At 46.6% G+C, this 22,815-nt stretch overlaps 1 protein-coding gene across 1 annotated transcript in view; it reads left to right on the forward strand.

Annotated features, from left to right (window-relative positions):
* The first annotated feature begins 7,991 nt into the window (after nucleotides 1–7,991).
* GPR176 (G protein-coupled receptor 176) overlaps nucleotides 7,992–22,815 on the forward strand; it is a 322,827-nt gene continuing 308,003 nt past the window's right edge. The window contains exon 1 of the mRNA XM_085628096.1: nucleotides 7,992–8,873. Within this exon, the coding sequence (XP_085484222.1) occupies nucleotides 8,621–8,873 (253 nt within the window). The 5' untranslated portion in view covers nucleotides 7,992–8,620. The remainder of the gene's footprint in view (nucleotides 8,874–22,815) is intronic.

A 22,815-nucleotide genomic window follows, 5' to 3' on the forward strand; every position in this document is an offset into this window, starting at 1 on the left:
GGGGGGCAGTGCTGTTGGGGAGGGGGGAGGAAATAATATAAAAAATAAAAAAGACTTACCTGCCAATCCGCTCCTGCTGGCGCTGCTGGCCTCCTTGGAGCTCCTCTCGTCGGGCAGGAGAAGCAGAGGCTCCCCACCCACTCCAGATGCTGTTCTTATGCTATGAGAGCAGCGCCAGGATAGGTCTGAGCGGCCTCGTTTGCCACTCCAAGTGCATAAGAGCCTGTGGCTTTTCTCCAACCCAGCTGTGCAACACATCTGGGTTGGAGAAACATAAGTGTGCATGTCTGTTTGGCCGGCCCAAGACGGCCAGTCAAACAGACATGCGCACTTATAAGTGCACGCTACTCCTCCTCCCTGCCATGCCCAGCCCTGCTCCGCCTAATTCTCATTGCGCGGCTCAGACAGCATAGATGAAATGATAATAACATTGTGTTATTATTTTATTAATCATCTGCTGGTGTTGGGCTATGGGGCGAGGTTCCTCCGTCATTACAGAGGAGCCGCCCCTGCGCGGTACATGTTCTTTGCAGCAGGCAGACTAACCCTACCTGAGCTCCGTGCGATGAGTCAAAACTGTCACTAGACAAAACCCCAATCGCCAGCAAGTCCATTAATCACCAGAGTTATCTTGACATTTTTATTTCTGCCTGAAAATTGCTAGAGGTGAGGAAGGCAGCAGCAGGTGCTTTTAAAATCACAATATACTTGAAAACACAGCACCTCTCGAAATCAGCGATCGGTGCGGTGGCACCGGCCGCACCGCCCTAGAGCCAGCGCTGCACGGATGTGGAATTCATGACTGGGAGGTATAGCTTTTTTCTCCCTTGTACCTAGGGTGTGAAATTGTTACCCTGTCTATCTATTTTCAGAGGTGAACTTTTTGAGATTTTATAAGGGTCTGAAGTCTCGGCTCGTTTGTTATATCCGTGTGACTATAACAGGTTTAGCGCAGAGGCACCCTGGTCGGGCAGCTGTTTGCGTTTTATGAGTACTGTATAAGCATCCCCTGTGCCATAACATCCGCTTACAAATCCAGTCTGGGAGTCAGATTCATATTGAAATGCACATCCCATCACCTCATGACATAGGCTAGAAACAGGGGTACCTCAGACACATCTTTGCATTGGCTGTTATGTGGGGAACCTAAAGCCATATTTAGAAGAATATTGCTCCGGTGGTGCAATGCCCTGCTCCATATTTACAAGGCCGTGCTAAGCAACTTTGCCTGGCTTAAGACCACCTTGTGAATATGGCCCTCCTCGCTACAGTTTTCTGCAGCAAAAGGGCGGGCAATGGGTGTTGCTGTGGGCGTTCCGACGCAAAACCCATCGCTTCTTTACACTGCCCCAGATTCACAAGGATCTGTAAATCTGAGGCAGCATCAACAATGAATGCCTTTCTAGAGGAGGTGTTAAAGTGGCGCAACGAGGAGAAATACTTTTATTTCTCCTCGTTTTTTGCAGCACACATAGAAGGAGCAAAACTCCATTAATGATTGTTTTTGTGCAGGAAGGTGGGTCTTCCTGCACAAACACAGTCATCCCAGCTTTACTGGCGCCAGTGCAAGGGAAAACACAGGGGTGCACCGTATTCTTGTAAATATGGTGCACCCCTGCGTTTCTAAAATGACGCAGCACGGCACGGCTAAATTGCTTGTAGTGCCACGCCATTTTGTTGTAAATATGCCCCTTATTGCATGCAGTGGAGTTGACTGGCATAGGGGAAGGGTACCCTGGCGCTTCATGGAATTGGCTGGCATATGGGCTACCTGGGGAGAACTTGGAGCATGCCATGGTATTAGCTGACATCCTGGATATCTGGGCACACAATGGCTTTGTCTGGCAAAGGGGCTAGCTGGGAGAGTTCAGGGTATTGGTTGCCCTTTAGAATGGAGTGATGGAGAACCCTCCCATATAGGGGCATCTGAAACAAACCATAGCATTGACTTGTATATGTGGAGAGGGGAGGCATATTCTAACAGTGGCTGGAATGCCAGTTTTCCGGAAGCACATAATTGCATCTATGGACCAATGAAGGAATAATGGGGTATATGATAGCTGTGACTGCCTTATGATGGTGTGCCAGCCTAACAATGCCAAGCATTGGCACATGAAGGGAATAGCTGGAAACATGATGGCAATAATGATAGTAAAAATGCTGGTTACTCACCAAAAATGGGATCCTGATATTTGAGAATAAAATGTGTTTATTTTCAGAAAATTACAATTGATCTCTGGGAAAAACTGACTTTATTTACTAAAAATGAAAAGCTATGAGAATAAAAGATGAATTGATGTATTTAAGAAAATGAGAAGCTGTGCTTTAGGGTCAAAGGTAATATTTGTGTTAAAATCAATGATGACATTTGGGGGAAATAAATATGGTTTCAGAAAACAGCCCAGATTTGGGGGGAAAAGTGGGCCCATTCACACACTGTTTCAAGGTGATATTTGAGTTATAATCTATGCTGGTTTGTGACACCTGTCCCTGATATCATAGTATACATTTCCTGGTCGCAGTGGGTACTTTCTCGATACTGTAAAAGTTCATTTATAACTCATGTGGAGGCATTTCTTGTTGTGTCATCTCTGCATTTTAATTGTACATTGTATTTATATGGTGCTTATCACCCCAGGCGAGCCATCAAAGTGCTTTGCGGTGAGTAGAATGCTACTCTAGAACCCAAGCTTATAAGTAAATCAGTAGTAGGTTAGTAATATGTACTTCCTTTTCCAAATAGGATTAGTTGAGTTAGGTATCACCAAAAAGAACTGTTATCTGTGACTTACCCATGGAAGACTCTGCTAGGGCCCCTTGTGATAGTGAAGGTTGTTTGCTTCACTTGGCACTATTTGATTGGCATAGTTATACCTGCTGCTTTCAGAGTTCACCGCCGCGGCTGATTGACTTGTAGCTTACGTAGTGCCTGCTGCTGAGTAAAGTGCCTTCTTGCACAGACAGTGCCCACTGGGCAAGTTGTGCTGGAACAATATTCTGAGTTGGGCGCGGACATCAATGTGACATCACTAAAGTCACCAGGATTGTAAAAGATCAAAGCTTCACACAAAGAGCTAGTGTGGCAAATGTGCCACTGCCATTTAGCAGGAGAGTGGTACGGGTGTGGTATGTACCTCGTCGTGCATTTTGGAGCAGAGTGTCATAAATATATTTCTAAAGCATGGTGTGGTAGCTCACTGTCATTTACACACAACATATTTTCTATGGAATGTTCTATTTGTACAGATATGCGATTTTACCAAGAAATGTGCCTTGATTTGTTTTGATCCCATTAAAACCTTTGCTTCCATTTCAGTTCAGAATTACAAAACAAAAGTGCCTTGTGTGCTTTCCTAATGGGATGTATAATTCAAAATATTTGTACAGTTCATTTACAGGAATTTAAATGTTGTTGCATTAGAATAAAATTGACATCTACAGCCTTTCTTTTCAAGCTTCCTGTACCCAAGTAGGACTGTCACATAGTTCAGTTTAAAAAATCAAAGAAAGAAAAGTGTTCTACCTGTTAAACAAGTAAGCATCAATTTGTCAGAAGACATTGCTTGACTTTTGACCTTTTGACCATTTGACACGCACAACAAATGTGACACATTAAAAACAAACTGCAAAGGTTTCTTTATTGTTCATTCACCTCTGAACTCCAGTATGGTTATTTCTGGGGGTGCCTCACTCCTACTTCCAGCGTCTATGCCCTGTGTGCTACTCTAATAATTATGATGTATCTGAAGTGTATGGGAAAGTAACTCTTATTTGAAAGGTTTTAATGTCTCTTTACTTCCGGGGATAGCTTGTGGGGTCATTTGATAGGCTCCTGCCAGTCAGTGGGGTTCAAGAGATGAATCTTCATGAATCACCCCAGCCACCATTTTTGGGTTTTATGGTACTCCCATCAGGTTGGCTTTGGCCTTGTAGTATGCATTTGACGCAACTTAGCAATAACTGTTTTGGTTTGTTTTACTGGGGCCTCAGCAAATTCTCACAGGGGTACTATTGAAGAGAGTCATCCAATGGAAGGCTTGCACCCAGGTTGTAGCCTACAAGTCAACTTGAGAGAAAAAAATCAAAGAGTTTTTTAAGTTGCTCCTTTAGCTTGTATTGAAGTGGAGACAATTGTAAAAGGGAGAAATATAAAATAACATATTTAGGTCAAAAATGGTCAGCCTTTGGCCTCAATCAGAAGCGTTGGCTCCATAGCTGCTCTTTGCGTTTCAAGTACCCATTTCATCGACTTCAGAAGAATGAGAAGCGGAGTTGGAAACTGTTGAAGTTCAGTCTTGTTGCCCTCAGATGATAAAAAATGATCTTGGCTGCAGCTTCATCACCAACTGAGGGATCTTACGGACACATCCTCAGCAGTAATCCGTTGCAAGATTTCTAATATGAAGCTTCGGGTATGTGTGAGATGCGCGGTGTAATGGTTGACTCGTCTTCCTGCAAACGAATTTGTGACTGACCTTGTTCCAGCTCCACCATAGAGTCACAGGCCTGTTGCAAGAACTTCACATTTCAAGCCCTGTTTTGGGAAAAGACCCAGTTGCGGCTGGCAGCACTGGAGAGTGGGGGGTGAGGGGACAAATGGGTGGGTGACAGTTAATAAGGAAAATGGCACTTACCTGAACGAAGGTGCTCTTAGCTCTGGTCTGGTCTCCTGCTTGGCTCGGCCTCCAGCGCAGGACCCTCAACAACTCCCCTTACCAATCCTGGAACTGCTCTCATCGGCATTAGAGCAACACCAGGATTTGAGGGAGGGGCCTCTCTCTGCACCCCCGAGAGCCCTGGAGACCTGGGCTTGGTTTAACCCAGCTGTCTTATGACAGCTGGGTTAGAGCTTTCACAGTGCGCATGTCTGGCTGGCCGTCGCAAGACGGACGATCAAAGGGAAATGCGCCCAGTCACCCACCCTCTTTCCTCCCTGCTGCGTTCTGACACCCCGTTTAGGGCAGATGGATAAAAAATAAAATGGTAATAAATTAAGTTTATTACCTTTTTTTTTTTTATCCCTGGGGCTTTTTGGGGGCATTTTGGTTAGTGGGGTGACGCTCCTTTATTCAAATGAAAGAGCCGCTCCTGAAAAGACCAGGGGCCATATTATCAAGGAACGGCGATAACATTATCGCACCTTTAGCGGCAGGAAACTGCCGCTAAAGCGGCGATAATGGGCTTGATAATATGCCCTTGTGAATTCCTATAGAAGCCCCGGTTCTGGTGTCAACTGGGGCTTCTATAGGAATTCTCACGGGCATATTATCAAGCCCATTATCGCCGCTTTAGCGGCAGTTTCCTGCCGCTAATGCGGTGATAATGTTATCGCCGTTCCTTGATAATATGGCCCCAGGAGTGGAGAAGCGTCCACAGGCCCATCTTTCTGAATGTAACTCATTGCCCTGCGCATCTTGCAGACAGACCAATAGCCCCGATTCAAACAGGAGACTACCGACTTTTGATGCTAAAAATAGCTTTATTTTGGCTGTTTCCTGCCTGAAATAGCCTCTCCTTCAGTAGTAGTCAATGGAGGAAATACATTCTCCAGAATACAATTTTTTTAATCTCCCACCTTCCTGTTTAAAATGTTGTCATGTGTGATTTTGCTCCCTTTGTAGATACATGGAACGGTCTCCTTCAGAGCATATAAATAATGCCAATAACTAACAACAACCAATTAGCACTAAATTAACCACTACCCTTGGGTGACGGAGCAGTGCAGCATCGGACTGGGAAGGCAGGCAGTCGGACATTGGGTGATGGGCCGGTGCCCAAAGGTCACCTGTGTGAAGGTTTTTGTTAGATGCTCTATCAACCGGTCCACAGAGCCTTACAGTCTCTTACCCGCCGAGCCACTGTAATGTGGGGGCAGCATCATGGGCAGACTGGCTTGAAAGGGGTAGCTTGCAGCAACGTCGCTAGGCCAGTATTGTTCTGGCTGCTGCAGACTTTAGCTTGCCCCCCCACCCCCGTGGGTCTGGCGCAGATGCCCAAAAGCAGTGTCCCACTCTCTTGCCGTGCCTTTAAACTAATGCGAAAACAACAGTTGATGGACAGAATGCAGAACAATGTCATACATTCACCCCAGTACAGAGATCTGGGCCTAAATCCATCGTTTTTTTGCTCACCATGCCATTCCAGTTTGAACCCAGCCATATGCAAATCAGTCTTGACCCTGCGCCCAATGGGAACAGTCCAGCCCGAACTGCCAAGCCAGGTCCTCCCTGGACTGGAAACAAGCATCCTAGGACCGGTTTCGGGGTTTCACCCCTCTTCAGCCAGGATAGCTTGATTCCAGTGGCATGGAGAGCACGGGACCCACGTCTGGGCATACCCGTCCCACTCGGGGTGACACATGCAAAAACAACAGTTGATGGACAGAATGCAGAACAATGTCATACATTCATGCCTTTAAACTAAGGCGCCTGGCTGGTGGCAGGTTATGTGGTCGTTGGGCCATCATCACCTCAGCTCTCTGGAGCAGCAGCCACTCTGTGTTTTTCTGCACCCCTCCCCTACCAGGACATCGGCCTGAGGCTATAGTTGGCTGGGAAGAGGGGAGAGTAAGTGAAGCGGCCTTGTTGACGTCCTGTTGTTAGCACCTTGGCTCCCGAGTCTTTCAGACCTTGATAGAGGGGGGAACACCTTTACCAGAGAGGAAAGTTTGAGAGGATGTAATGTTAGGGTCAGAGCTGCCGACATTTGAGCTGTGAATATGGGCTCAAGTCCCAGCCCAAAATCTTGTGATTCTGGGCAAATGACTCCATTGCCCAAGGCCTAAAATAAAAATGTATTTGATCTTCTGTAACGTGACTGGTGCTCATGTAATCGATGTCCTTGGGCCGAGTTCACACTATATAAAACTAAATAGAAAATAACCCATTTGCTCATGTTTCAAGAGTCTGCAAAGGCTGGAACATAATTAATGAAAGAGAATTCTTTATACAATAAACGTCTGTATTCTTTCTTAACATGGGTTTTCTGCCTTTTTTTGTTTTAACTCTCCGTCACGGTTCATCGAAACAGCTTTAGGCCACATTTTGAACTGGGCTCCCCTTAAGTTTACTATTTAAAGTACATATTGATCGGAGGGGAAAATACCAGTTTTTTGTAATTTTATTCTTATTCGTACCGGCGAGGACATTAAAATACCGGTAATGCTGGTTAAAAAACAGCCAGTTGGCAAACCTAGCCAGATCAGGAGTTGTGGCCTTTGGGCCACTTTATTTCACCTCGCCCGCCCGGCCAGACTGCAGTGCTTCTAGTTTTCACCAATGTTCCTGGCTTTATGAGGTTTAAAATACATAATTGATCAAACATTTCTCTAAAAGTGAGCCCAATTAGACTAGCCAAATGCTATTTGATAGACCCGGGAAGGTGGGCCACTTTTTCGGGGGTGCCAGGCTGAATTGTGAGGGCAATTTGACCCTGGAGCAGTGCGCTGTAGCGTAAAGCTATTCAATGCCTCAACAGAGGGAGTAAGCGCTATTTAAATGCAATTACGTATAACGCCTATTGGTCATAGTAAGCGTTATATAAATACAATTTACAATGACATGTAAACCTATTGGTCGTGGCCTGCCAGTCATCAGCTTCCCATCTCGGGCTCAGGAGAGCTCGCAGCCCCATTAGCAAGATGGCGGCGGTGGCTGTGAGATGCTGCGCGTCACGTGACCGCACGTCTCCCTCCTCCTCCCTCCCATCCTACACAGCAGGCAGTGCACTAGGGACGGAATGACAGCTCCGAAAGCTTCAAGCGCCTGAGACTGCTGCTAGCGCCGATGTTCACGCTCCATCTCTTCCTCCAAGCAGACGCCTTGAACCTTTGTGTGCGCAGGAGCTCGCCGGTGAATCTCTCCCTCTTTTCACCATTCCATCCTAGCTCCTGAGTTATTAAACCCCATCCTCTTAGCGCTGCGAGTGGACAATACTCCCACCCTCTCCAGGGGAACATCTGGCAAAGGTGTCTATTCATTTCTCGGAGGGAGCGCTTCCTACCTGCTGCCGCCTTCTAGGCACCTGCCGCGAACAGCCCTCAGTCCTGTGTAGGGTGGACGCCGAGGGAAAGGGGCAATCTTGGCGCTATGTACTGCTTATACCCCTTCCCTCTCCAGCAGCCAGGGCAGGACACGAACTGATACCCTCGGCGCCAAGAGTCGGAGGGCCACCCCTTTAAAAAGGGAGGAGATGGGACTGCTGCGGTGCACGCTGCATCATTTTCTTAATGTCCACCCAACGAAACTGGTACCCAGAGCGAGCGAGGGCATGAAGCAGGGCAGAAGAAGATGTGGTGATGGGAGGGCTGGTCCAGAGCGCTCCTAGACATGCGCCTAGACCGTTTTTGTGGGCTCCCAGACAAGGAGAGAGATCCCCCCTATGGCGAGGGCACCGCTGCCGCTGCTTGATTTCCGAGGCCTCTGCCGGCGTGTCCTGTACAATGACTTACAACAAAGGCTCCTCTCGGTGGCAGCTGGTGGAGAGGCAGCGGTCATGCTCGCCCCTGGCTTTCAAGCGACCGATATGCGGCATAGAGCGCTTTACAAAAACCGTAAATAAATAGAGCGGACCCACAAAGGATCGGCACTGTGAAGAGCAAGAGCCAAGCCGGCCCCGCGTCATGGGGCACAATGGGAGCTGGACCTCCAGCAACGTCAGCGAGCTGAGCTTTTACCGGGCAGCAGCGGGCCAGGCTTCGGAGGCAGGCCAGGGTCTGGAGCAGGGCCGAAACGTGTCCACTGCCCAGCTGGGGTGGGCAAACGGCAGCTTGTACGGCGGCAGGCTGGTGGGTGGAGAGGAGAGCGGCCTGGCGCTCACTTACCGGCACTTCACCACGGCTGTGCAGGCCTTCATCTTCGTGGGGTCTTTGCTGGGTAAGTGTTTGCAGGGGAGGGCCGCGTGCTGCTGGCGAGAGAGTGGCTGCGTCTCGCAGAACCTGCTTAAACAACTTATTCTGCACACACAGATTGGCGACTCCGTTATAAACATTTCCATTCATTCACCCACACATCCTTTAATATCTTCAGGTTTTAGTACCTTTACTGAACTCACTGAAAATAAAATCCAGATATTGTGCAGTGTATACTTTTTGGGAGTGGTCGTGGCTCTTTTCAGATGGCTGTGATTACGCACACAGCTGAAGCTGGTGGCTTGTCACTTCCGATGTGTTTTATCCGTTTCGGCTTAATCAGGAACACTGGCATTATGCGGCAGTGAAGCAGCAAGCCGGGTTGACTAAATTATACGGCATGAAAAAGCAAATTCTGCAGCAGAATGTGGTAAATGTTTTGATCATATTACTGCATTATTTTTGTAATTTGTACAGATGGTAATGCTGCCTGCAAATATTTAACCTCATTAGTACCAGCTTGAGAGCAAAATACCGCCGAACATGTCACCACATGCGGCCCAACATGTCACCACCTTTTTAGTAACTATTGATCCGTTTGAGCAAAAAATAATTTTTGTTACAATTTGCAGATTATGCAGCAGAGGACGGTTTATGTGGCAAATGTAGCAAATCCATAATATTGCAAAACATGCTGTGGCTGCAGAATCACATAACTCCAGCGGCCCTGGAGGTTATTGTGCCACCTGTGTTATGTCATTGTCGGGGCACTTTAACTCTGTGTGAGAGAGTGAACAGGTACATTTGCACAGCACACTTTTCAAGCTGAAGGGCCTCCAGGTGCTAGAGGGTTGACATTTGTGTGTTAACTTCCACCTCACTCTAGAAGATGTACCCAGGTGGATACGTTGTAGCCTTCACAAATAAGAAATCTTAGTTTGAGTCCCAGCTCAACCTACCTAAATTGTGTGATCTTGCAGCACAACTCACTCCCCCTCGTGTCCTAGATTTTTTACCTGACAAAAATAAGCTTCACTTTGGCTAATTATGTAATGCAACAGAATAAAAACCCGCTCATTTACATAAACGGACTTCCGGACCTGGAGATTACTATTGCATGTCGGACATATAATACCCCAACCTGTGGTGTTCCCGCTTTCATGTGCTCCCATTGCACTGTTCTGGCTGGTATCCGTCCAGGGTCACTCACTGTGGCTGTGGAGCGCTGGCGCTTTATTTCAAAGGATTTTGAGATGCTTAACTTTAAAAAAAGATTCCTTCTTGGTTTTGAGGTTTTTAATGTATTGACGAACTAATACATGAACTGGAGACAGGGACCGGGCGCCTGGCGCAGGAGAAGCAGCCAGAAAGAACATTGCTGACGAATAAGTATCGGCTCGGCGGAGGGGACTTAGTTTATTTCTTTGTTTATAATATTTATGTCGCTTTCAGCAAGACCCTTCTTTCCTTTCTTAAAGTTCGGTGACTCTCGGGCTCATGGAGATGTACAGCCCAAGATCTCAATGTGCCCTAAATGAACCAGCACGTACCGAACAGCGTTCTCAGGCGCCGAGTTCCACCGGCTGCCACGTGCTTGTGCGCTCCTTCTCTGATGGTGAAATCTGGCGGTGTAAGTGGGTTAACTGTGTGGGTTTGATTGTAACTTTTTTAAGGGACGGACTCATTTACTTCATGCATATTTTGTAAGCTTTAAAATGCTTTAAGCATATTTGTCTTTGAGTGCCCATAAAACAAATGTAAATATCACCTAACTCAGTAGTGTTTTGTTTTTATCTCGGAAGGATAAAATGCGGAGTCACCTGCATGCATTCAAACGTGTGACGTACAGATTACTGGATAGGAGCCATGCTACCACTGTGTAGCTATTTTCATTTTTTGTGTTTTTAGAATCAATATATTGCTGTTTTAACTTCTCGGAGGTTCTCATCGACGATATAAGGATGAAAGGCGGAATCAACTCGGCCAGGATTTGAACCTGTGCTCTATTGAGTGCTCCTAGATTTCTTAAGCAGACGTGTCGTTAATCCCCAAACTGTCATATCCACCTTCCCCTGTTTCAGAACTGTGATCTCACGCATACTCGGCTGCAGTACATCATGGGTTTAAGCCAGAGCGAACCGGAAGCATTTAGTCGTAGCTAAATGCGGAAAGTAAACGCTAGAACATTACATTTCTTGTCCTCAAGGCTGGTACTTTTGGAATAACATTGAGGGACTTCCTGCTCAGCAGAAGACCCGGGATCGGTACTGGAATAAGGATTTCTGCAAGCGAGAGCCCCTCTTTAAGATGATATGCTAAAGTTGGGCGCACATGCGTGCGATGTCGTGGGGGCGGCCACCCTTCACCTACCAATAATGAAAGAAGCCAGCCGACACGTTGTTTTGGAGAGGGGGGAGGTGGAGGGGGGGGGGGGGAAGGACAGGCGTATATTCGATTTACACCCATATCAGATAGTTGCGTGTTACAAGCAGTACAGATTGTTTACGTTTTCAGATACTGAATAACAAAAGTTCCATATCTTGGCAATGAACATACTGCTGGCATAATAATACAAAACACATGTTCAATATTTACACCCCTCTTCCAGATCGGGTCCTCGCTTCCAGGATATATTTGCACAAGTGACGCTCAAGTGAGCTTGGAAGGCCTGAAGCTGAACACAGAGTTGAATATTTACAGAGCCTGTGACCCGGGACCGCTTACCTCACCGTCCCTGCTGGGGGCCCCATGTGGCCAACGCTGGTGGCCCCCTATAAAGGTTCACTCCATGGGCCTCCCTGCGGTTTGGCAGGAGGCAGTGGACTGGCAGCAGGTTAGATCTAGGCATGGGTGTAAAATTCCGCTCCACTCGCGGAGTTTACAGAGTTTTTCCCACTCCACATAGCGGAGCAAAGTTTTCCCCACTCACCGAAATTAAGTTGGTGAGCGCGAGCATCGTACTCCAGACCACCTCCCGATGAGATTTCTCAACGCGGACGTCGCAGATGGCCGCTCGTTTTGAGAAAGCTTCAGTTCGCTTTGAGGAAGCTGCAGCTCGAGTGGAACATCTACTCGAGTGGCAAAAAGTAGCAGCGCCCTCTTGCGCTGTGCATGGTGGCGTTTGTGCAGATTTTCCAGCACGGGACAAACACCCACAGTAAAATTCAGCTGGAACGGTGTGACTTAATGGAATCCGTGGCTTGTGGAACTCCGCCAAGCACAAAGGAGTTTTTTGGTCACTTTGTGGAGTTCCGCGTTACAGAACTCCACGAACTCTGCCCAGGCCTAGTTAGACCCCCTCCAACCAGCCCCTGCGCCTGGCTCAACCCTCATGATTATGATTAAGAAACATCCAATGATGGTATATAGCATCACATAATTGAACTATTTTAGCATAATTACTGTGATTACATCTGACAAACTATTGCCAATGAGAGGGACTGGGTATATGTGTGCTGCGTGTAACCACTCCTCTGGAGGAACAGAGGGATACCAGGCGGGTGGTGTGGGTTTTTTAAACCCCTTACCCTGCCCCCCGCAGGGGCAAAGCCCCCCAAACGGGAATGGTGCCTCCCATAAGGTGACGGGGCTGATTTGGAGGCTTTGTGACCAGAGTAGGGGACCACAATGCCCTCGTCTCTGCCCCTCCCTTCTGGCAGGTAACACAACTGTCAGAGCCCTCTTGCGTTTTGCAAAGCGTGGCTAACAAGACTTCTGTATGTACCTCCCAAGCAGCCCTATGTCTTACATGGCAACTAGGGCCAAACTGGTTTTTTGAACAAGAGCACTTTGCGTTTTGGGAAATGTAGTTCCACTTTTCCCACCATTTGAAAAGTGCGTTTGACTACTGAAGTCAGAGCAGATGAATCTGCTACACATGGGGCCCCAGGGAACTGTATATGCAGTGAATCCATGGCCAGGTCTGTAGCTTATTTAGTGAGAATCAGGGGGGTGGGTGAATCTCAAATACACCAACTAAAAAAGCAGTGGGATGCAAGATGGAGGGGTGAGATGACCAAGATTTGGGATGGACTCTTTCCGTGAGGAGCAGGGTCAGTACTGATTTGCATTAGATGGGCCTCTGTCCAGAGTCACACCGTGGGCAAAAAACGATGGGTGGAAGGCCACCCTGAAGGATTGCCGCTGTTTGCAAGATTTCATCCCATCACCTTTTTGGTGTGTGATTGGCTGTGGTATCCCTTGAAAATTTAAACTGGCACAGCTTGCCAAGCCTACTGTTGGCATTTTTTAGCGAATTCCAATCAATGATTAGAGTGGCAGACCCTGATGCAGAGGTCTAGCCCGGGACCAGGGTTCAATTCCCCGCCTCGGCGGGTCTTGGGCTCAAAAAATTCCACGGAACTGATAATTCTCGCCTCGGTGCCTATTCCAATCATGGAGTCCCACTCTGCAACTGTGGGCAATAGCTTGCTTAATCTCCACAACAGCCCCCACAACGCTAAGGATGCCTGGCCTCCACCTTGGGGGTGCCCAGGAGTGGACGCCTCACAGGGAAAGCCAGGATGGGTTCCACAGCGGTATTCGTACAAGCGTCTTGAGACCCTTGCGGGTGAGTAGTGCGCTATACAAGTATCAAATTTAATCAGTAGTACATTTGCCCCCATTCAAGGAATACTTCTACGGGTGCAAAACCAGCACTGTCTATATTAAAGTTTCTGCTTCAAAAATGAACAAATTAAATCTTTTAGTGAAATGAGAATAGCAAGAAAAACCAAGACACAAATATCAGACCCGACTCAGGTCCCTCGATCTAACTACTATGTTACACCCCAAACACCCCCCTGAGACTACGCCCCTCCCCGTCCCACCTGGATGTGGTAGTCCTTGGTAATTCATGACTACGGGCAGGTACAGTACAACAGTTTGGAGTCCATGGCCTGAGGTCACTTATTTTAAATATATATTCATGGCAGACACCCTTCTTAGGCTCTGCGACAAAAAGCCTTGATTGTAGTGTTATTAAATCGGCGCAAGTAGGCACTGCTACCTGTTTCCAGCCTCGCCTTTTACAAATCATTTTATCAAGTGACTGACAGCCCAGGTATTAAGCCCAAATCGCAAATAGAGGATGCGCGCAGGCAAAGTTAATAGGCGAGCCATGCCATGGGTCTGGCTTGGCTTTAAAGAGTTTGTGCACGTGCCGTGCCATGAAAACGTTAGGCATATATATCATGCAACAAATGCAACATACATAATGTAAACATTTGATGCAGGCTCTTAAAATGTCAACAAAGTGTATGTCTTTAACATGCTGAAGCGTTTCACCTTAGTGCATCAGATTATATCACTGCATAGACAGACACTTATTAAAAGTGATAGTTTTAAACAGGACCTTAGAAAGATGAATGGCTTCCCCTAATGACAACGACAACAGTGAGCCAAGAGGGGAGTCACAGGTGATGTAAATCCTAGATTTTGATTACAGATGGAGCAACATTATAGTCAATTGAATCAATCATAAGAGATGCTTGGACAGCGCACATCCCGAACTCAAGTATTTAAAAGTGCTCTCATATGCGATGATACAGAAAAAGGTGGCCCTGTGAAATAGTCTTTTTTTCCTAAGATCACACAGTTTGCACAAGCAGGGAAGCCGGCATTGATTGCAGTTTATCTGGTTTCACATTTTGAAATTCAGCCACCAGATGTATTTCTCTATCTGTCTTTCTCCTTTTTACTGTTTTGTCTTTTATTCTTAGCAGAAAACCCACAGACATAGCAGAACCCATTCTGGGTCTCTAGACACAACTACAAAGCCAAGAATGCATTTATTTCGAGGAGGGTCACACCCCAAACACCCCCCCCCCCTGAAGCACGCCCCTCTGCGTGGCCTGGCTGGCAGGGTCTTTAAGTTTAAGGGTTCCAGCTCAACATGTTCCATTGTCCTGTTTGCTCACCTTCATACTTTAATGCTGAGAGTGAAGCTCCTAATAAGTATTCATTCACTCATTCAATCCCTCAATAAACATCTACGAAATGATGCAGTGGGCAGACTCGTTTGCCTGGGCATAGTAGCCCCGGTCTCGCTGGTGTGCCTCTATTTCCCTTGTGATGTCTTAAAGCCCCTTGCACTGTGGATGCAGCTTCAGTGCGCTATAAGAACTGTGGGAGCTGCATGAGCCAAAAGCAGCAGCAGATACGTTTCAGCACATTCAAGGTAGACAAAATCGCAGCTGGAAAAGGCCTGACCCTGCTAATGCGGTGGTGCATGTCAAAGAGGAGACATTTATCGGGCTGCGGTAGGTCTATGGCGGAGTAGGTAGCACGTACATAAAGATCTGGTAGGGTTGGACAGTCACGTGACAGGAAGAACCAACATCACTTAAGGCCACTATCAAAGAAGGGCCCGTGGAGCTGGAATAGAGTCAGTTCGTGTCGAAACGCCTTTGAGAGCGATGCCACAGAATCACATGTTAATAAAGATCTGTGAGGGATGGGGCGGAGTCAGTCGGGTCAATAATGCCAATATAGACTTGTAGGGTTCTGGAAACGGATTCACACATCAGTGAACAGGAACTCGTCAAACTGACATGAGAAACCTGTGTACACCCCAAGCGCCTAAACTGGAATATCACGAGGAACCGCTATGGCTAGCATTGGGTAGCCAGGGGTAGCGTGCTACTCGCCTGGAAAATCATTCATAAGGCTGTCCCTAACCCTGGGGTTACTCTGTCCATACTCATAGCCAACCACTGGACAGGACTGGTGCCCACTACACAAACTGGCATGAAACCCCTGCGGAGATGGCATCCTCTACACTTCAGTGACCCTATCCTGTATGTGACTGGTAACTCATTCTGCGTCTCCGTGAGTAGCGAGCTAGTCTTCTGGAAAGTGCTTCGTCAACTCGTCTGGGGTAGTAAGCGCTATATGAATGTCTACACAATACAATATAGGCGGAATAGGATTGGGTCATTGGTAATATGTGCATACATGACTAGAAGAGCTGGGGAAGAGTCAGTTATATGCCAGTACAGACCAGTGGAGTGGGGACAAGTCAGTCTCATGTTACTAAAAGTCAGATAGGGCCATTGTAGACTCAATCACATGTTAGGAAAGGAGTCCCAGCTGGGGCAGGGCTAGACTTCTGTTGATAAAGGCCTAAGTAGAACGGGATCAGGGTCAGTTACTCAAGTACATGTCAATCAAGTACCAGCATGTCCCAGGGCAGAGTTATTCACGGTCCATAAGGACAGAGACAGTGTAAGTCCCCTGGCAATAGAGGCTGGGGGGACAGAGGTGGAGTCAGTCACATGTCAATAATGGCCTGGCAGGGTTGAGGCAATCATTCACATGCCAATGAAGACCAGTAGGACAGAGGCGGGGTAAGTCACATCTCAAGGAAGACCTGTATGACAGAGGAAGAATCAGTCACATGTTATTAAAGCCCTGTAGGACAGGGGAGCAGTCAGTAACATCTCAACAAAGCCTGGCAGGACAGAGGCCAAGCCATCCACACGTAGGTAAATTGTATGGTAGGGCTGCTATAGTCATTCACATGTCAGGATAGAGGTGTAGTCAGTCACATGTTAATAAAGGCTGGTAGGACAGAGGAGGAATTAGTCAGATGTCAATAAAGGCCGGTAGGACAGAGGAGCAGTCAGTCACACATTTATAAAGGCCGGTAGGACTGAGAGGCAGTCACTCATATGTCATGAAGGCCAATAGGACAGAGGGAGAAGTCAGTCAGACGTGAATAAAGGCCTGTAAGAGAGAGGAGCAGTCAGTCACATGTCATCAGGCCCGGCTTTAGTGTTTGTGACGCCCTGTACAACAATGTATGTTTGCGCCCCCGAATGACCACTTCCACCACGGATTCCCTCAGTACCACCCTTTAACAGTGCCACTCAGGTCTCCATAGCCGCTCTCTCTCAGATGCATTTAATTCGTTTTATAGCGCCACCACCACTCATGTCAGTGTGTAGGGTGTCAGAGCACTTTACATCACACACACTACACAGAGACAATCAATCATAGGTGTGTAAATCACTGCATAGGAAACGTTACATCAGACAGAGGACTACAAGGTGTAGGAGTCACATGTCATCCCTAACGGTAGACAGTATTGTTTAAGAGTGCTTGGTCTGGAAAAGCTCAAACTCAGAATTCAAAATGTAAGTCCATGGTTGGGGGTTCTCTTTAATAATGAGAATTGATTTCTACCCAAATGAACCCTTTTTTCAACATGAGGATAATGAAAGACTGGGGAAAATCATAACGCTCTAACATATACTTTGCAGTTTGCATGCAGCTTTTTGATGACAGTTAATAGCTCACTGTTCTATGATAGGATTTTAATCTATAAACTGAAAGTAACAAAGGATCTCTCAGACAAAAGCAGTAAAGCACGGACCTATTTTCATTATATTCACTTTGTGATCTGAACAGTACATGTTCTTTGCAGCAGGCATATTAACCCTATGTGCTACCTTACCATGAGCCAAAACTTCCACTAGACAAACCTCTGATCTCTCTTTAGGAAGAACATTAATCACTGGAGTTGTCTTGACATTTTTATTGTTGCCTGAAAATTTCTGGAGGCCAGGAACACGGGAGAAGGTGCTTTTAAAACCATAATATACTTCAAACACGACACCCCACCAGAAGTCAGCGCCCCATGCGGTCGCACCAGTCGCACCGCCCTAGAGTCGGCCCTGCATCTCATAAAGGCCAATAGGACAGCGGGAGGAGTCAGTCAGATATGAATAAAGGTCTGTAGGACAGAGGAGCAGTCAGTCACATGTCATAAAGGTCCATAGGACAGAAGGTGGAGCCAGATGTGAATAAAGGCCTGTAGGACAGAGGAGCAGTCAGTCACATGTCATCAGTGGTGGCCAGCACAGATCGGGGTGGAAGGTTAAGGAGGTTTAAAAAAAAAAAAAAAAAACCTTCCTGATTGCCACATCTCTTCTCTGTCTCTCCTCCACCATCTTTGACAATTCCGGTTGGTCAGGTAGCCAGCCAGGATGTGTGTTAGCTCCAACTCTTTTTCTTTTAAATATCAGTGATTTGGTGTCGATACTGGAGCTGTGTGAGGGAGATGCCGTGCGGTTTGCCGGGGTTAAGGTCACAGCCCTCCTGCTCCCAGACGATGCCCTTTTGCTGTCCAATCACCCATGGGGATTCAGACTCTTTTGGATTGCTTTGGGTCGTTCTGCCGGCAGCGAGGGCTCGAGATCAACCTCGGCAAGACCAGGTTTACGGTTTGTAACCCTTGGCCCGCAACTCGTGCTACCCAGACCCTCAATGGAGCGGCCCTGTAAAGAGTACAGGGGTTTGAATATCTTGGGGCTACGCTCTCATTCCACATCAAGATGCCTGGCCTTAAACTAGAGCAGCTTTGTGAGGGCATCTTGAGGGAGCTCCGTGGCTTCTCCTTTCGGCCAGTGACTCCTGCCCTTGAGATCTACAAAAGTCAGGCTTTGGGGGATACCCTTATGGCAGAGAATTATGGAGTTTTCGGGACTCCCACCCTCTAGTATTAAATGAAAACCGGTTTGCTAGGAATCTGTGTGGACTGCCAGTGAGTACCCCGCTCGTCCCGTTAAGGCTTCGATGGCTTAATGATGTTGTTGAGCTAAGGCCATTCCTATACTGGCGAAGGCTGTGGGTTACACCCGAACTCTGTTCTTTCTGTATGGCTGTAGAAGATGTTATGAGGCAACCTGGGGCTTATAAGATCCCTTGGTTGTGGTCTATGGAAGCATGTTTGAGTCAGATTGGGTACTCCAATTTGTGGTCTTCCCCTGGCCGTGCCAGGTCAATCCCCAAAATCTGAGCTAAAATGCACCTACCGGTGATTTATAACTACCCAGGTAGTTGTGCTCCTCACGGGAAGAATCGCTTACTCACACTTTATTAGAATGCAAAGCAGATTATTGTATGGAAGCATATTTGGATGAGATCCAACCTCCACAGACAAAGACCCTATATATTAAATTCCATTTAGGGATTTTTCCCCATACATGTCTTTGCTGCCAAATGGAACCATCACCCCGGGGTTGGGCATAGCTCCTGGTTTTTTGCCCCTTGATTGACGAGACAGTTGAGCACGTTATTTTCTTTTGCCCGGGTTATCAAGCAATTAGAAGGAAGTGGATTTTACCAGTATGCCGCAACCTGGGGATAAGACATTATAGGACTGCATCTAGAATTTTAAGTAGTAACAGCCGTCAATGTATTGTTTTTTCTGTCTCTCAATTTTGTTGCATATGCAGAGGTATAGACAGAAAAATTCACTAAGTTAGTGGGTGTAGTTTTTATGCTGACCAATTCCTGTTCTTTTTATGAGTAATGTGTTTTTAAGGTTAAGGTTAAAGTCATTTCAATTTGTATCTCGCGTTTTATGTATATGTGATTGTTAGATAGTATGGGATGATAAATGTAAGGTGCTTTGTTAAAGATTCACTGGACTAATCTAGGGGTTGGAATTCTCTGCCAACTGTTTTATTCTTCTATGTTGTTGTATTATGTCTATTTATTCATGTATGGCCATGTGCCGAAAAGAAGATTTAAAAAAAAAAAAAGAATACATGTATACACGCACTATTGGATAGGAACAGAGTGTACACACTTTTGGGCATAGTTGCTTCATTACCTCAGAATTTTAAATATTGGCGTGCTTCATATGATCCTGTTGGGTTATAAGAAGACTTGAAATGTTGTGTGTACTACTCTGCTTTTTCATACATTAGCTTTGGATGTAGCCTTGAAAAAGTCCAAAGCAGGGACGAAACACGTGTCGGCTGAAATCATCTAGGCTGAAACCATCTATGAAACATCTCTGCCTGCATTTCTGAAGCTACTGTTAATAAACTGTAATCACAGTTACCACATTGTAAAACCAGGACCAAGTGAAAAATATGATTCAGCTCAACATTTGAAGCGTTGATGAAACTTTTTTTGGAGTTTTTTGATCATATTGCTCAATGGAAAATGTTCTGTGCATCTAAAATATTTAAATAATTGCACTAATCGACCCAGATCAACACAACTCATATCGATACAAGTGAGAAGGGCTCTGCTATTCCTTGTTTTGTTCATGGCTGTGGCAGAGTTGGCAGCCGACTCGGGTACACATGGTACTCGAAGGACTCCCTCAGCTTTGGGGGTCTTTCGTAGAAACCAACAAGTCGCATTGTTTTCGTAAATAATAACCCCGGGCGGAGCTGGTGTAGTGCCACTATGCGGAGTTCCACGGAGTTGGGAAAAAATACCGTGGAACTCCGCTCCTCTCCCCGCCTCCACCCCCCCTAATAAAAAATATTAAAAAAAGAATGAATAAAGAAAAAAACACACTTACCTCTACTGTGGCGTCTCCAGGCTGCCCTCCTCTTTCTCGTCATCTTGACGTAGGGGTTTGCAGGAGAGAGACGGAGCACAGAGTAGGCAAAACTTCCCACACTCCGCTGGCTGAGCGGAGTTCTCTGCCCGCTCATAATAAATACCTCTCCACCTTTGTCTTAGATACAGAAACCACATGGAAAGCGTATGCAAAACACCGAAGCCCAGACTGTGTTTTGGAGTTTTGTGAAAATTACAAATCCCTAAAGATATCATACATATTGGAAAGGGGTGAAGGATGGTTCACGAAACAAATGTGAATTAAGTTTAAAACATAAGCTTTAACGCTATATAGTAACAACACAAAATTTAGAAAAAAGACTAGCAATCGATAAATGTTACACGCCACACACTGGATCATTTCCTGAATAATATTTCGTAGTGTGTGAGAACTGAGTGAAACAAACCTCGCAAGGATGAAAGTCTGGCTCTGCCCTGTTGAACTCTGGATCTGTGCCTATCAAGTCGTAAAGGTCTCAGCTGCTGCGCGTGATGTCCATGAATTCATCTGACTTTCATGCTGTTGAGAAAGCCAAGTTTAGTCCATGGGATCTGAGCTCACTGCCAAGCCGGCTGCACCCTTATGCACGTGCGCATGTTTCTACATAGAGGGCAGAAATTCTGACGCATCTTTTGGTGCAAATGTCACGCATTGCTGGAGTCGTGTCGCAAGCACGACACAACTCCAGCAATTCATGGGGAGGCCTAGCCTCATTGTGCTGCGTCACTCCTTAAGTCTGTTCCAAGCAGACGTAAGGTTTTGACGCAGTGGCGTCATGAAATCTTGTAGATTTCACTGCGTCACTTCTACGATGCTTTTTTGCGTGGGAACGTCCACCTTGCATACATTATACCTGATGCAGGTATAATGTGACACAGGGCTTTACAATGTAACGCATCTCCCTAGATGTGTCACGCCGTAAATGGGCCACATTTTTACGCCTCCCCTGCGTCACAAAAAGTAACGCAACAACAGCGCAAAAATGACGCAAGGGGCTGGTAAATCTGCCCTCTGTTTCCTTGTGTAAAGTAAGTGTTACACGCATTCTGTGACCCAGTAGCAAGTGTTTTTGCAATCTGACCTTTGCACTATAGTAATGAACGTGTGACTGAGTGTTTATTAGTAAAGTTGCTCTAAATCTTGTGTTATTGGACCACATTTACTTCCAATGTCATGGCACATATATAAATATCTAGAACCACACACATTGACACGTGTGTGTATGTTTATAGACATAGCATACGTGTTAAGTATCTCTCTTTAGCATCCACCATCTCTTTCGTTCCCTCTCAGACTCTGGACCCCTCTTGAAGGCTTGAAATGCTGGCGAGAGTCAGTAGCATATCATCAACCCGCGACTGACCCTGCCCCAGCCCTATCAGCCTTAGCGAGCCATTTGCCAGTCTCAGGAGCTTGCAGACCCCCATCCAGTCGAGCCCACCTCTGTCATTTACTACTGTTCGCCCATGCCAGCAAGGCTCGCGTTTTTGCCTGAACCAGCTGTGCTGCTGCTTGCTTTGTTTCCAGCCTGTAATTACCTTCAGAATAAAAGAGCAGCCCGACCCATAATGGAGCATGTCCTGGGTAGGTGGAGAAGTGTGGCTCAATGGTTAGAGCGGCAGACCCTGATGCAGAGATCTGGCCCGGGACCAGGGTTCAATTCCCCGCCTCGGCGGGTCTTGGGCTCAAAATTCCACGGACCTGATAATTCTCGCCTTGGTGCCTATTCCAATCATGGAGTCCCACTCTGGGCAATAGCTTGCTTAATCTCCACAATGGCCCCCACAACACTAAGGATGCCTGGCCTCCACCTTGGGGGTGCCCAGGAGTGGAAACCTCACAGGGAAAGCCAGGATGGGTTCCACAGTGGTAGTCGTACAAGTGCCTTGAGACCCTTGCGGGTGAGTAGTGCGCTATACAAGTATCAATTTACATTTACATTTACATTTAAAAGGTACCGAGAATAAAGCCTCTTCGGTGCTTCTCTTCTGAGGCTCAACAACCAGGGAGGTGTGGAAGAAAAAACTGTACTCCCTCTCACATGAGCTGGACTCCTCCATCCCAATTTCAAATAATGGGGGCTTTAAAATGTGTACACTTCCATTTCTTACTTGCCGGACTTGCAGGATAATAAAAAAAATGCTTTAGCGAGGATTAAAATGTGTCCAATTTCAGGAGTGGACATCTCATATAGACTGGTTTTCTTTTTACAAGCTGGGACTTGAAGTCCTGCGCTTGTAATGGGAACATCGAAGCTACAAGTGTCAGCATGAAGACAAAAACAGGACTGAATTACCTGCTGACAAGGGAGAGTGGAAAAACCCTTTTTACAGTGCAGAGGGTAGATGGATTGCAAGTTACTACTGACTGATGCCTGGTGCTTGTTGTTTGGTAACACTCCTCACAGGCAAGCAGAAATTGACACTGGTGGCACGCTTCCCTATATGAAGAGCCCCTAGAATTATGCGGCAGCTGAGGACCTAATTCTGCGGAAGTGTTGACTAAATTATGTGGCAAGAGAAGCAAAGGAGGTAGAATTATGCAGCACATTCTGTGGCAGTATAATCTTGCTTTTGCGTCATTTGATCACATGTTGATACAA

The sequence above is a fragment of the Triturus cristatus genome, chromosome 9 (genome assembly GCF_964204655.1).
Source record: "Triturus cristatus chromosome 9, aTriCri1.1, whole genome shotgun sequence".
In the NCBI taxonomy this organism is placed as follows: Eukaryota; Metazoa; Chordata; class Amphibia; order Caudata; family Salamandridae; genus Triturus; species Triturus cristatus.